The sequence below is a fragment of the Sphaerodactylus townsendi genome, linkage group LG03 (assembly GCF_021028975.2).
Source record: "Sphaerodactylus townsendi isolate TG3544 linkage group LG03, MPM_Stown_v2.3, whole genome shotgun sequence".
Classification (NCBI taxonomy): domain Eukaryota; kingdom Metazoa; phylum Chordata; class Lepidosauria; order Squamata; family Sphaerodactylidae; genus Sphaerodactylus; species Sphaerodactylus townsendi.
Window position 1 is genome coordinate 85,283,415 of NC_059427.1, and position 13,190 is coordinate 85,296,604.

Genomic DNA, 13,190 nt, shown 5'->3' on the forward strand with positions numbered 1-13,190 from the left:
TTCTGAATCAGCTTAGGCAAGGGATCACATGTAGAAGTTAAATAACACTGGGGAAACATTTTTCCACCTGCAGCACCCTGAAATCTACAGGGTTTCAGTAAGACAGTTCCTATGCAAGCACCACTTTTTGTCCTCAGTCCCAGAGAAACGAGGTCAGCCGCTGTAGTGCCTTTCCCCGATACCAGAAACAGTAAGACAGTGGGTCAAAAGGTCATGGTGGACCATATCAAAGACTGCTGTTAGATTTAGCAGCAGCAGCAACATTGATCTGCCTTCATCTAGCTGTCGCTGCAGATTACCTGTGAGAGGAACAAGCACAGCCTCCATCCCATGGCTGGGTCAGAAGCCAGACTGAAATGGATCCAATACCAAAGCCTCATCTAAAAACAAATGAAGTTCTCTCAACTACCTTTCCCAGAAATGATAAATTCGAAACTGAGCAGTAGTTGGCTAGATCTAATGCATCTAGAGATGACTTCTTTAAGACCAGCTTCACCATCACCTCTTTCAACCCCCCCCCCCCCCCCCGGGAAACTCCCTGTCTTTAAGGACAAACTGATCTCTAACAGAAGATGATGTCATGGTTGGTTGAATTAAATCTCAGGATGTCATCAGAGGGATTTCAGTTGATGAAACCTGATAAGCTCTCTCATTGCACAGAGGGATTTCAGTTGATGAAACCTGATAAGCTACTTAGGAGTGTATGATCCACCATATCCAGACTTAACCAATGGTAGTGCAGCTGACAGTATCAAGCTGGTCTCAAGTGTAACAAACACCTCTGTTTAGGTAGGTACATGTCCAATTGCTTTGAAAGAGATAGTAATGAAATCCTCAGCTTCTATACCAAGGATCATTTATCCATATAACTTCAGACTGATCAATATATATTTTATTTTATTACTAGCGATAAAGCCTATTGTGGGGGAGAATGCAATGGGCCATAGCAAAGAGGGAGGGGGCAAGGAAGCATTCTCTCCTGCAATGGACTATAGTGGTGCTTGACCCACCCCCTCCCCTCCTCCTACCTTGCCGTTGATGATCCCACAGTCCCAGGTCTCTGGTAAGTGATGGGAGGGGGCAATGGGGATGTTCAGGTGGTGGAAGAGTGGGGAAATGGGTTTCTTTGGGGTATGGGGGGAATGGGTTTGTTTGGGTCCACCTCTGCTCTTCCTCCACTCTGTGCTGCTGCTGCTTGGGAGGGCAGGAGTGGCTTGTAGGGGGGTGGGAGGGCAGGGGGAGGTGGAAGGGTTGTTGCAGGGGGAAAGGAGTTGGTGGGCCCAGTGGGAAGGATGGTGTCCCAGTGCCCTAGTTGGCGGTCTGGGTGGAAGGCACCCTGGCCCTTGGGCCAGACTTGCTGCTGGATCGGGGTGAAGAACAAAAGTTCTACCAATGAGCACGAAGGTCTGAGTTCTGCTTGCCAATGAGTGTGGGAGTCATCATCATAAGAAGGAGGTGATTGGTCGGCACTTAGGGAACTATATAAGGTAATATTCCCTGCCTTGTTTTAATGTAATCTTGGTTATAGTAGCTTGTATTGTTTTGTTTTGAATGGCTTTAATTTATTGCTTTAGTTGCAAGTCATCTTTATTTTCTAAATAAATGAAATAAATAATTACAAGTTGGGGCCTGCAAGGTCTTTCAGAGGGCATCTCATCTTCCCCTCTCACACTGTTTCTTGTTTCTCTTCTCTGAAAGCATTGATAGCTTTTTGTTCTTCCTACCCACTAGTGAAACTGCCTTTTTCTGCCCCCTTTCTTTTTGCCTTCTCTCCTTTCTTCCCCTGGCATCTCTTCTCAGGAAAAAAATGTATGGCCCAATTGTGTGGTACCAGCCACCAGGCCAAACACATTTGTATGGTAGGGAAGCCCCTGTATCTGTTTTCCCAACACTATTTCCTATTTCCCACCTCCAGACAATCCCCATTACCTTACCTTTCTCTGCTTCCTTCTCTCCTTTCTATCTGCACACCAACCTATCTATTAACCTTTTATCTGTTGCCCATTTTTAGCTTCATTTAATATTTACATCATTTATACCCTGACTTCCTTCACAGTGTGGAGCCAAAGCAGCTTATTTCATTCCCTTCTCCTTCATTTTATGCTCACAGCAACCCTGAGCAGTGAGCTAGGCTGAAAATGTATAACTGGCCCAAAGCAGTGGCGCACCAGTAATGGGGACATGGGGTATTCCATGTTCCCAGGAGCACGCTGTGGCACCCTGCCCCCCTCACAGCCTCCCTGCAGGTTGGCTTCTGCCCTCCCCAGGCCCTGGGGAGATCAGGAGCTGGCCTGCAGGGATGTGGGGGGGGGCAAGGCTCCATGGTGGATGACGGAGAGCAGGAGCCAGCCTGCAGGGATGTAGGGGGCGGGGGTCTGTGGCTGGTGGCAGCACCCTGCCCTCCCAGCCACCTGGCTTCTGCCCTCCCCCCAAGCCCTGGCCTCCCTGGCTTCCTTGCTGGCTTCTGTAAATGGGGTGCAGGAAACCAGGTATGGGTGTGGGGTGTGGGGAGCCAGGGAGCTGGGAGTGGTTATGACCTCATATGCCATTTAGGCCTGGTACACCACTGGTCTAAGGTCACCAAGTGAGTTTCCAGGGCAGAGGGGGACTTGGACCTTCATTTCCCTGATACAAGTCCAAAACTGTAATTACAATATCATGGTGGCTTTTGGATGGTGGCTGTTGTTTTGAACAGCAGCAAGCAGCTAGGTCTGGGTGAGGGATGTTAAGTTGAGTAGTAACAGGTCACCTAGTGGTTGCTGGCATGTCTAGCCCTGGATAATCCTCTCTCATAGGGCATGCCTAGTCTGGAAAGAGCACTGCCATCTCCTCTGTCTTTTACTGACTGGTTTGAACTCTGGCAATATTTTTGTGGTTCCCTAGCAACAGACACTGAGGGCATTTTCCCCTGCAGATGCTGTTTCCATTATTTTTAAAAAAAGACTTCCAGTTTTTCTGCAAACCTGGGGCTTTTATCAGGTCTGTATAAATATAAGTCTTGTCTGTTCATGGCTCCACCCTTGTATTTAATTATCCACAGATTTGGTCATATTGAATATTAAGTATATTGGTGATTTATTTTAATGTTATTAAAATATTTAGTTATGAAAATATGTCTTTGCTGCTTTTCTTGCAAACTGCAATGACTCCAGGTGGTTTAAAAAACCCAAATCAAAGGCAGCAAACATTTTTAAAAAAAGGATATTTGGAAGGAAAACATGCTTAATGATACAGATATAGTTGTACACAACCATAGATTAACTGTTGGTGAGGATTTAGTGGCCCTTACAAGTTCATCTGACAAATTCTTACATATACAAACCCATCCATGTCTTTTGATAATAAGCACATTACAGAACAAACAGTGATCTAGTTTACAGTCACTGAACCAGTTTAATATGCTTGAGAATTTGTTTGCCATATGGCATTTTAAAAGGCATCATTACCCAAAGACAGAAACAGTGGAAGTAATGGGATGCTTTTTGTACTGCAGAAATATATGCCAAGAATTTAAAAATTGGTCTCATTGAGGACTGTTATTTCTAACAAGCAACAGATGGATAGAGTGAGACAGGAAAACCTACCTAATATTTAATAATTTCACATTTCTTTAGGCATCTTACTGCAAAAGTCATAGAAATACCAGATAGAATAATATTGAGATAAAATATTTTCTTGTGTGTCATTTCAAGGCAAATTGCATTTTATGGATAAGAAGGGAGTTGCTGAGATTGCCTTAATATCATATTGCCATGTTAATTAAATAGTGAAGACTACATAACTGAAAGGGGCTGGCATAAATGAATGCCATCAAACTCAGCATAATGGGCTTCAATGGTCAAAGCTTTTTTCCCTCTGAAGTAAAAGCTTTACCTTAATGCTAAAGACTAGTTTGGACCATATGCTGGAAGCCAAGTAACATGGAGAGGGAGTGGCATCTCCCCAAATCCAGCTGTCAGGTCAGCCTTTCTGTTAAGGTCAAAAACAACACATTGAATTATACTTGGAGTGAATTGGTAGCCAGTGTAATTTCTGTAGTATTGAAATATGTTCCTAATGGCTGCCCTAACCAGCAATCTAGCCACAACTTTTTGTACTATCTGCAGTTTACATTCTTCAAGAATGCCCCAAATAAACTGCATTGCAATAGTCTACTTGAGATCACTGTGGCTAGATCTGACTGACTTAGAAAAAGGAGAAGCTGATATACCAGCTGAATCTGAGCAAAAGTACTCCAGACCACTGAAGCCACCTGATTTTCAAATGTGACTGCTGTGTCAAGTTGTACTTCCAAGCTACAAATTTAGTTTTCCAAGGGGAGTATACCCAATTCAACATAGGAGAGATATGAAGTCCTTGGTTTACCTTTCTCTTAACCCAGAGATTTATTCAATATGAGTGGTGTGAGATTTTCAGCCTCTTATGATAGAGATATTGTGATCACAGCCATCATGATATGGGCTTAAAGAAAGACCTGCCATGTTGCATTATCAATAACTTCATAATTTCCTCCCTGATTCTAGCCTAAGGAAATAGAACATATCTGACTGAGAGTCAATTATCTTGTGATAACTGTCCAGTTGCTCTACAGCTTAATCAATAATTTTATACATGGACAATAAATATATACCAGACTCCAACAGCGATCTCTCTCTCTCTCTCTCTCTGTGTGTGTGTGTGTGTGTGTGTGTGTGTGTGTGTGTGTCTGTGTGTGTCTGTGTGTGTCTGTGTGTGACTATGAAGAGTAATTTTAGAGGTCCTGCAAACAAAACTGTGAGAATTCAAAATAAGTGCATACTGATCAGTATCTTGAAAACTAGGCAATTATAAACATGATAGAGGAAACAGACATCATTAAAATGCCAAGAAAGCATTGATATTTGCATTCTGTGAACTGCAAGAAAATAAAAATCAGCAGGTAATCCAATGAAGGAAAATATGGATTACTTTAAAATCAGTGCCAATTTAAGAAAGGTTGATTCCCCACTTGCAGAATCATCCTAGGATCAACCAAGGATCTTCCCTGGAACTTCCCATAGCACCTGAGAACAACTTATGTCTGTTCCAGCTGCCCTTTCTTTCCATTACATTTTTAATCCACCATGGAGGAACAGCGTTTTCTTCTGTCCTAGGTTAAACACAGAACGAACCTGGAATCGTGGAGAATCCTAACCTGGCATGACTCTCCCGTTCGTGCCGTCAGCCAATCATGGCTGAGCGTCTTGCCGATGTGCAGAATGGGAGACTCACGGTGGGCAAAAGCACGCCTTTTAAATTTTTTTCTTCTTACATACGAAGCTACGGCAATACAAGGAAACGGCGCACGTTTAGGTGCGCCTTTAGCAACGAAGTTGTAAGGGCCGTCCATTGGCGACTGCAATGTCCACTGGTCACAGGAGGAAGGAGATGAGAGTACTGAGTTAACAGGTCCATGAAGCTGGAATGAGCAGAAAGGGCAGCCTCAATGAGGCTCTGCAGCTGTGCCAGGAGTGCCAAGATCATTCCCAGCAGCTTTTCCACTTCAGGATGCATACTGACTGTACTAATGCACAAGAAGAGGAGCAGTGGATGCTGGAGGCTTGCAAGACACACTCCAACTGAAACCTTTCGTGTCAATTTGTTGCATTGAGATTATGTATCTTCGCAAATCACTCATCTGCTCACTTTTTTGTGACGACATGGCTACGTAGCCATTACGTTAAAAAAACCAAAAAATAAGGAATGCGCGCTCACGTTCCCACCATAAAACAACAGCCAATTGGGAATGAGGGCAGAAGAGGTGCCGTGCTGATCCCGCCGAGGTGGAACGACATCAGTTGCCGTAGGCAGTGATTGGAATCACCCTAGGTACTGGTCCCATGTCAACCCTAGGTCGATCCTAGGTCAATTCTGCAAGTGGGGAATCAACCCAAAAATCTCACTGCTGTGGGTTTTCTTAGCTATGTGGCTGTTGTCTGCTGGTTTCAGTTCCTAATATTTTGCTCACAGTTCTGACTGGCATTTTCAGAGGTATGTCATGGTAAGATGTGTTACTCTTTGTGGCATGGAGTTAAATGATTTGTGTGGTTGGGTATCTGTTTTGTCTTCCTCTCTGGTGGGAGGGGATGAGGCACACCTGAGAAGAGGACAAACAGATACCCAACCACATAAATTACTCCACACTGTACTATGGAGAGACACACATTTTACCACAACATGCCTCTGAAGATACAAGTGAAAAGTTACAAGCTAAAACCACCAGGTCACAGAACACAGTTCATAAAACCCACAACAGCCAGTTGATTCAGTTGTGAAAGCCTTTAACAATACCTTAAAGCAGAGGTGTAGCTGGGCCATACTGCACCCGGTGTGCAGTCTGTGTTTTCTGCCCCGCCCCCCATCCACACACTCACTGAAGTTCAGCTTGAAAGTGCAGGCTGTAAAAAGTGGCCTGTTTACTTGAGGCTGAAAATGGCCTGGTGGGAACTACACTTCCCAGGAGTCCTTGAGGCACACAAGGTCTCCTGGGAAGTGTAGTTCCCACCAGGCCATTTTTAGCCTCAAGTGAACAGGCTGCTTTTCCAGCCTGCCCATTCAGGGTGAACTAAGGTAATTGTGGGGGGGGATGGGGAGCAATTTCCCACCACCCCCTGGCATGTGCCTGGTGCAATGCACCCCCCTGTCCCCTGGTAGCTATGCCTCTGCCTTAAAGAAAGAAATATGCACACACGTCAAACTGCGAGAGAGCACGTTTAAGTTCATATACTGGTTAGAAAACACTTTTGCTGCCAGACCGACCTATGGTGGACCAAAGGAACCCTGTTTGGAAGATAGTGGCATCTCTACGACCCTCAGCCAATCCTTGGGGTGCCTAGCAGTGCATATAATGCCAAAATGGGGAGCCCATTTCTTGCATTGGCTCAGTGCACCCAAAGAGAAAGAACTATGTCTGGACTTGTCTCCCTCCAAATCAACTTCCCAATGCTTCTTTCACACCCATCCTGACAGGATTAAGTCAACACAAAGATCTTGCCCTGGAGAGAGATCCCATCTTCGGGCCAGGATCATATACCCCAGTGAAGACAATATATGTGTTAATGTGCTTACCTGCCCAGTGTTGCACTAACTAAGGTTTTTTCCTCTAATACTTTAACAAGCATCTTATCTGCATTGTCACTGTTTTACAGCTGTAATTTCTTCAGCTAGCTTCCCCTTGGGAAACACTCCCAGGTTGGAACATCAGGCTGATGTCTCAAACCATTAGATCAATGAACCAACCATTAAGGTTGATGTCTGTCTCTTGTCTTTCCCAGGAAATGCAGGAAACCTCTTTGTCTAGGGAGATAAAGGATCACTCTGCATAACCCTGAGGGTGGTTGCCTGGGGATGCTGGAGGGTGGTTGCTGAGGAGGGGGAGAGAAGCAGGGAGGACCTGCACAGTTCTGGATAAAAAGAGTAGGAGTAGTTGCCATGTGGCTGAGAACATCCCTCTCCACAAGTAAGTGAGAAAACTCCACTCTTCTTTTTATACCCACATGGCCAAGACTGTAGATGACTTGAGAAAGTTAAATGACTACTCTCCCCATAAAGTTAACATTTTTAAAAAAGTAACCAAAGTAGGCAGGTTTTAGTCAGACAGATATTCAGGTCCCCCCCAGGTAGATTATATAAATGAAACCAAAATACAAGAGAAACACTAGGGTGTTGTGGGTTTTCCAGGTTGTATGGCCGTGTTCCAGTAGCATTTTCTCCTGACATTTCACCTGCATCTGTGGCTGCCATCTTCAGATGATCTGATGGTAGTAAAGCAAGTGGAATATATATACCTGTGGAAAGTCCAGAGTGGGAAAAAAGAACCATTTGCATTGGTTAAAGGTGTTAAGGGTTACATTTATATGGGCTGCCTGAGGGGCTAGATGAATCTTTTTATTCAAACTACATCCTTATTTCCTTTCTATCTCTGCGTTCCCATAGCAGACAATTTCAGGTCTGCTAAATTACTGTTGTGTGGTTAGGTTGATTTTCTTTTAACGTTACATCTCATGGTAGATTTATCATTATATATACTACAGGCTATCAGCTCCTTAAGTCTTTTGTATATACAATTATATAACCAAAACTTAAGAGACAAATCATTCTAACACTTTCTTCTTTAACACATTTGATAGGTATAGCTTTTGCCCTGGAAAATATTCACACTCACAACAAAATAAGAATCACACTTAACAACCTTGAAACTATCTTTCTAGTTACTAAAATATTACTTTTTCTAAAACTGTCTTCTGGGTTACAGGTTGATGAAAAAAGCAAATATTACATGTATACGCTATACAAATATTTTAGCGGAAATACAAAGCATAGCACACTTCTAGAATTTTCACTTTAATTGTTATAGTTCTGTCTTTACAAATCAGCAACTCTGATAAAAAAGTTTATACACATTTCTAAAGTCCTCTGCAAGAACAGAAAAGGTTAACAAATCTGCAGTTTTAAAGCACAGATACTGCTTCCATGACACAATTTCTGTACAAATTGGGCACAAAGCAACATAACTGAGAAACATTATATTTATGATTTGTTTAGAACCTTAAAATATGGATATGTGTGTTGAAGTCCCATCTCTGCCCCAGGGTTGGAGCCTCCTTCCCCTGCCCACGTGGTGTTCTGCCTGTCCTTGGTGTCGCTGTCCTGGGACCAGGTGCTTCCTAATAATTTCTTGGCCCATAGTTTGCTGTGGGGGCTGCTAACACTACTGTCCCCTCCTCCTCGCCAAGACTTCCGGCTTCACCACCTCTCTACCCTCAGCTACCTCTCTCTCCTCTCAGCTCCTAATGCTCTCTCTCCTTCTCTGTCTCTCCTCTCTGCTCTCTTTTCTCTCTCCCTCTACCATCCACCCCCTTTTCCTTTCCTCCTACATCCCTTTTATCCCTTCTCCCCAGTGCTCCACCTTCCCCTGGCTCTTCCTCCCAATCAGATCTCTTGCCCCTCCCCCTCAGGCATGCTTGTCTGACTCCCCAGCTGGGCTCTGCCCTCCCTGACACGTTTGCCTCTGGGGTGGCTGGCTGGCTCGCCTCCACTTCTGGGTCTTCCCTGGTGCATCAGGGTTTGGCCGGCTCTGCTGGTGCCTGCCCCAACTTGAGTTGGGCATCTGCCCCTGCCTCCACCTCCTTCGCCCATTCTGCCATGGGCTGGGGTGGGGTCACCTGGCATCGGCTCCAGCAAAGACCACACATCCTGGGCTGCACCCTGGTCGCTGGTTGGCCCTGCCCCCTCACTGGGTTTTGCCACAGCTGGGAATGTTGGCATCAGCTAGGGAAAGCTTCGCCGGCTGGCGCTCCTCCAGCCAGCTGCTGGGGGGATGCAACAGCATCGGTGGCCTTTAGGTCCAGGGAGATGTGGCGACCCCAACCCCGGACAATATGTGAGTAGAAAGAAATCAAATGGGGCGGGGTGAGGTGGAACATCTTTACTTTTCATCCAGCAGCCTCACCCCACCCTGTGCTTCAAAAATACTTTGCTAGAAAATCTGGAGACTTAATAAATAGAATTCACCATGGAATGGGGGGCTGCAATAAGGAGAAATCAGGCAAGTGCAACAAACTTATTTTGAGGTTTGTTGTGCTTATATCATGCCTGATTCGTCCTCTTCTTAACTAAAATCACTATGGCGCATGCCACTATATTCATGAGTTTCTGAAAACTCAACAGCAGATATTAACATACTTCAACTGAATAGCTATCTGACAAAATACTCTTATATATAACTTGATCTTTATTCAGTTAATGGAATTCTGAATAACTGAGATCGTCAAAGCCAATTACACATATATTACTTATTTCATTTGTGGTTCAACAAGACAGTTAATGGTTACTGAATAATTCACTCTACTTTGCACTCAGAACACATGTCCTAGTAAAAGTGAATTTTTAACATGTACACATGATTATGTAATAAGAAGGGGATGGGGGAAGTTGTAGGAAAATTGAACTTTCTTGCTTTGAGTGTTGCCAAATCCTGAAGACTCTTAGAATTCTAAAATTAATTCCAGTAAATTCACAGTCTCAATTTTCACAATTGAAAACACAATTGATATTGATTTTACCTTGATCAAAAGGCTTGCTTGGATTCCAGTTTCTGAAATAATCATCCTAAGTGAAGGAAAAAAGCTCAGTTAAAATAAACTGTCAGTTTTCTGTATCTTAATGATAAAAATAAAAGTATTTGTTAATAATTTTTTGTTATTACCCACAGGCTTCAAATAGAATTAGTTCTAAAACAGTGCATTACTTTCTAATCTTTACCTTGAATAGGCCACGGAACATGAAGATAAATTTATAAAGCAATATTCCATGTTGAAAGATATGGGCCTTTGGGGGAGGGCAGTATATAAATATGATAAATAAAAAAATAAAATTAAATTAATTGTTCTATTTTCTTTTAAAAGTATGATCTGAGAAGTATCACATTGGCATCAAGATGGCTGCTTCACATATTACAGTGGTAAATTGATGTTATCTGTATATACATGTGGTAATGAACAGTGGCCATGCCAGGTCCTTATAAGGTCTGTGCCTTTATGCCAGAGATAGGTAGCATATGAAGCAGCCATCAGTGGTACATAGTATGCAGTGTTTAAAGGCAACTTCTGTAAAAATGTCTAAATTATGTCAGAAGTATTAATATGTGGCTGGGGTTTAAAAACCTTTTGGCTGAGGTTTAAAAATCTTTTGGCAAGGGAGCCTATATTGTATGAGTAGAAAGCAAAAGATATATGAATACACAAACCAGATGCCCTGCATTATCTCTACATTTCTGATAAGCTTATTCCCCTCCCAACCATTCTCAGGCTCTGTCCCCATGTCTCTAGAGGGCATTCAGTGAGAATGTGTTGCTAGTTTACCTTCTGAAGCTACTATATACTAAGTGGAACCTAGGGCTGAGCACAAACAATTATGCTCAGTAAATTTCAGGTTCAGATTTTTAAAAACTGGAAATTTTTTAGTAAAGTTCAATAAAGCTGAAACTTGTCTGCTTTCTTGGGATTTATACTGCATTTTTCCCCAGATTTTAAAGATTCTTCTTGCCACTGCTTCTTAAGTCTACTCCTGCAATCCACTATTTTCCAAGTCCATGTGGATTGAGGAACCAGTAGCAGGTCGGGCATAGATAGCTTCAACTGAATGCTGGGATCCAGCATTCAGTTGAAGCTCTCTCCCATCCCCACCACCATTTCTCAAGTCCATGTAGAGTTGGAAACTGGCAGCAGGGCTGAGACAGTGAAATGCATTCAGTTAAAGCTCCTCAGCCCTGCCACTGGTGAGAGAGAGAGAGAGAGAGAGAGAGAGAGAGAGAGAGAGAGAGAGAGAGAGAGAGAGAGAGAACTTCAACTGTATGCTGGACTCCAGCATTCAGCTGAAGCTCAGTCAGCTGATAAAGTCATAAAAATCATGGGGAGATCTCTCCTCCAGCCTGTCCAGTCTCAGCGTTGACATGTCAGCACTCTCAATTCCACCTAACCCCAGCTTTCCTATAACAGCAGCTGCATCCTCCTATCCTGTCAGATACCACCATAGCTGTAGCATTTGCTTCCCATCCCATATCAGGGCCAGAAGTGCTGGTGCCATGCCAGGTTTGGACACTGGAGGGTGTTTATCTCTCATCCTCAAGTAGGCTGACCAGGTAAAGTGCTTCCACTCCCTGTCTACAGTGGTCCCTCTTTATCACTCTAAGAGAAGTGTTGTCTGCACATGTACAGACAACGTTCCCCTGCTTGAAAAAATTTGCATCCCTTTCCAGTGTTTTTGAATTTTTTTGCAGACATGTCCCACAAGTTCCACACCTAAATTTGCAGAAATGTTTTCTTATGCTTCAACTTGCACTGATCCATGAATTTAAATGACTGCAGAACAGGATCCAATTGGCTATTTAAAAATTCAAGTGGTGACCCACAATATTTAAAGGGGGACCCAACCTCCTCTCACTATTGCTGCTGACTTCTGTGCCAAGGATCACCCTCCAAGGATCACCCTCCATTGCCACCTTAGGATTTGCTGCCACTCCTACTTTCTAACAATGTGGCTACTTCCCCCCACTGTCATCACCACTACTTTGGGCTTTTGCTGGCAACCAAGGAAGTAGGTGTATTGTCTGCTTGTGCACAGAAAACACTCTTCTTTTGGGGGGAGATTTTAAACCCCCAATGCATTTTTTAATGTTTTCAGATTTTACTGAAAGCTTGGGGTGTCCCCGAAGTTTGTAGAAGTATCTGTTTCATGTCAGTGTGGCCCCAATTCATAGATTTACCTACCCATAAATGAGACCAGATTTGATTATTTGGCATTATCAGTACAATGATCACCTGGTTTGAGATACTTCATGCATATAATTTGTGAGATGAAGTGAGATGAATTTGAAATGTGATCACATTGCACACAATGTAATGCAATTATGCACGCATTGTATTTTGCCTTCATTTTAAAGTAGCCAACAAAGTGCAGGAATAACCTCACAAGGTTAACAATAAACAGATGCTTTTGGTGAGCTGTCTAGAATTCAGCAGTGTAAGTACTTTAAATTTTTGCTTTCCTGTCTGCTTTTATCTACAGTATATTGAATTCTATTTAACTTCACAGTGTTCAGCCACCTTCCATTTTACCACTCCAGTGATCCCATTTTGTTTAAAACAACTGGAAACATTATAATCTTCTTTATTCTGTTCTCTTATCTGACACTTGACTATCCGTATTTTTTAACCTTGATTCTGACCATTTGTTTGTTTGTTTATGCCTTTTTGGTCCTCCTCTCTGACACCTGTAAATTCTTCACAAACAGCTGAGGATGTTTTCATTTGACCGTTTTATTTATTTAAACATTTCTATGTTGTCTTTCTACTCAGTTAAAGTCACAGGGATGGAAAATCTGCCAGGTCAGCTATGTGCTACTCCCACAGGTGGATCCCCCTGGATGGGGCCATAAGACTTTTGAGACAATAAAAAGCATTTAAAATACAAATACATATAAAATATTTGACACAAAATAAAATATGTATACATTAACATATAAAAATATTAACACAAAAACAGTCGAACAGTGTGGAGGGCTAATAAGAGTTAGTGAGGGAATTTCAGGCAACACAAAACAAAAATCTCTTCACCTATCTTGCCCTGGATGGTGGGGGCAACAGAAGCAAGGCCTTTGAAAGTTCATATGG

General features: G+C 43.0%; 1 protein-coding gene across 3 annotated transcripts in view; it reads right to left on the minus strand.

The window, feature by feature from the left end:
- SPOCK1 (SPARC (osteonectin), cwcv and kazal like domains proteoglycan 1) overlaps positions 1–13,190 on the minus strand; it is a 628,061-nt gene that overhangs the window by 432,940 nt on the left and 181,931 nt on the right. For all 3 annotated transcript variants that reach the window (XM_048491083.1, XM_048491082.1, XM_048491084.1), the window contains one exon: positions 10,083–10,128. In XM_048491083.1, the coding sequence (XP_048347040.1) occupies positions 10,083–10,128 (46 nt within the window). The remainder of the gene's footprint in view (positions 1–10,082; positions 10,129–13,190) is intronic.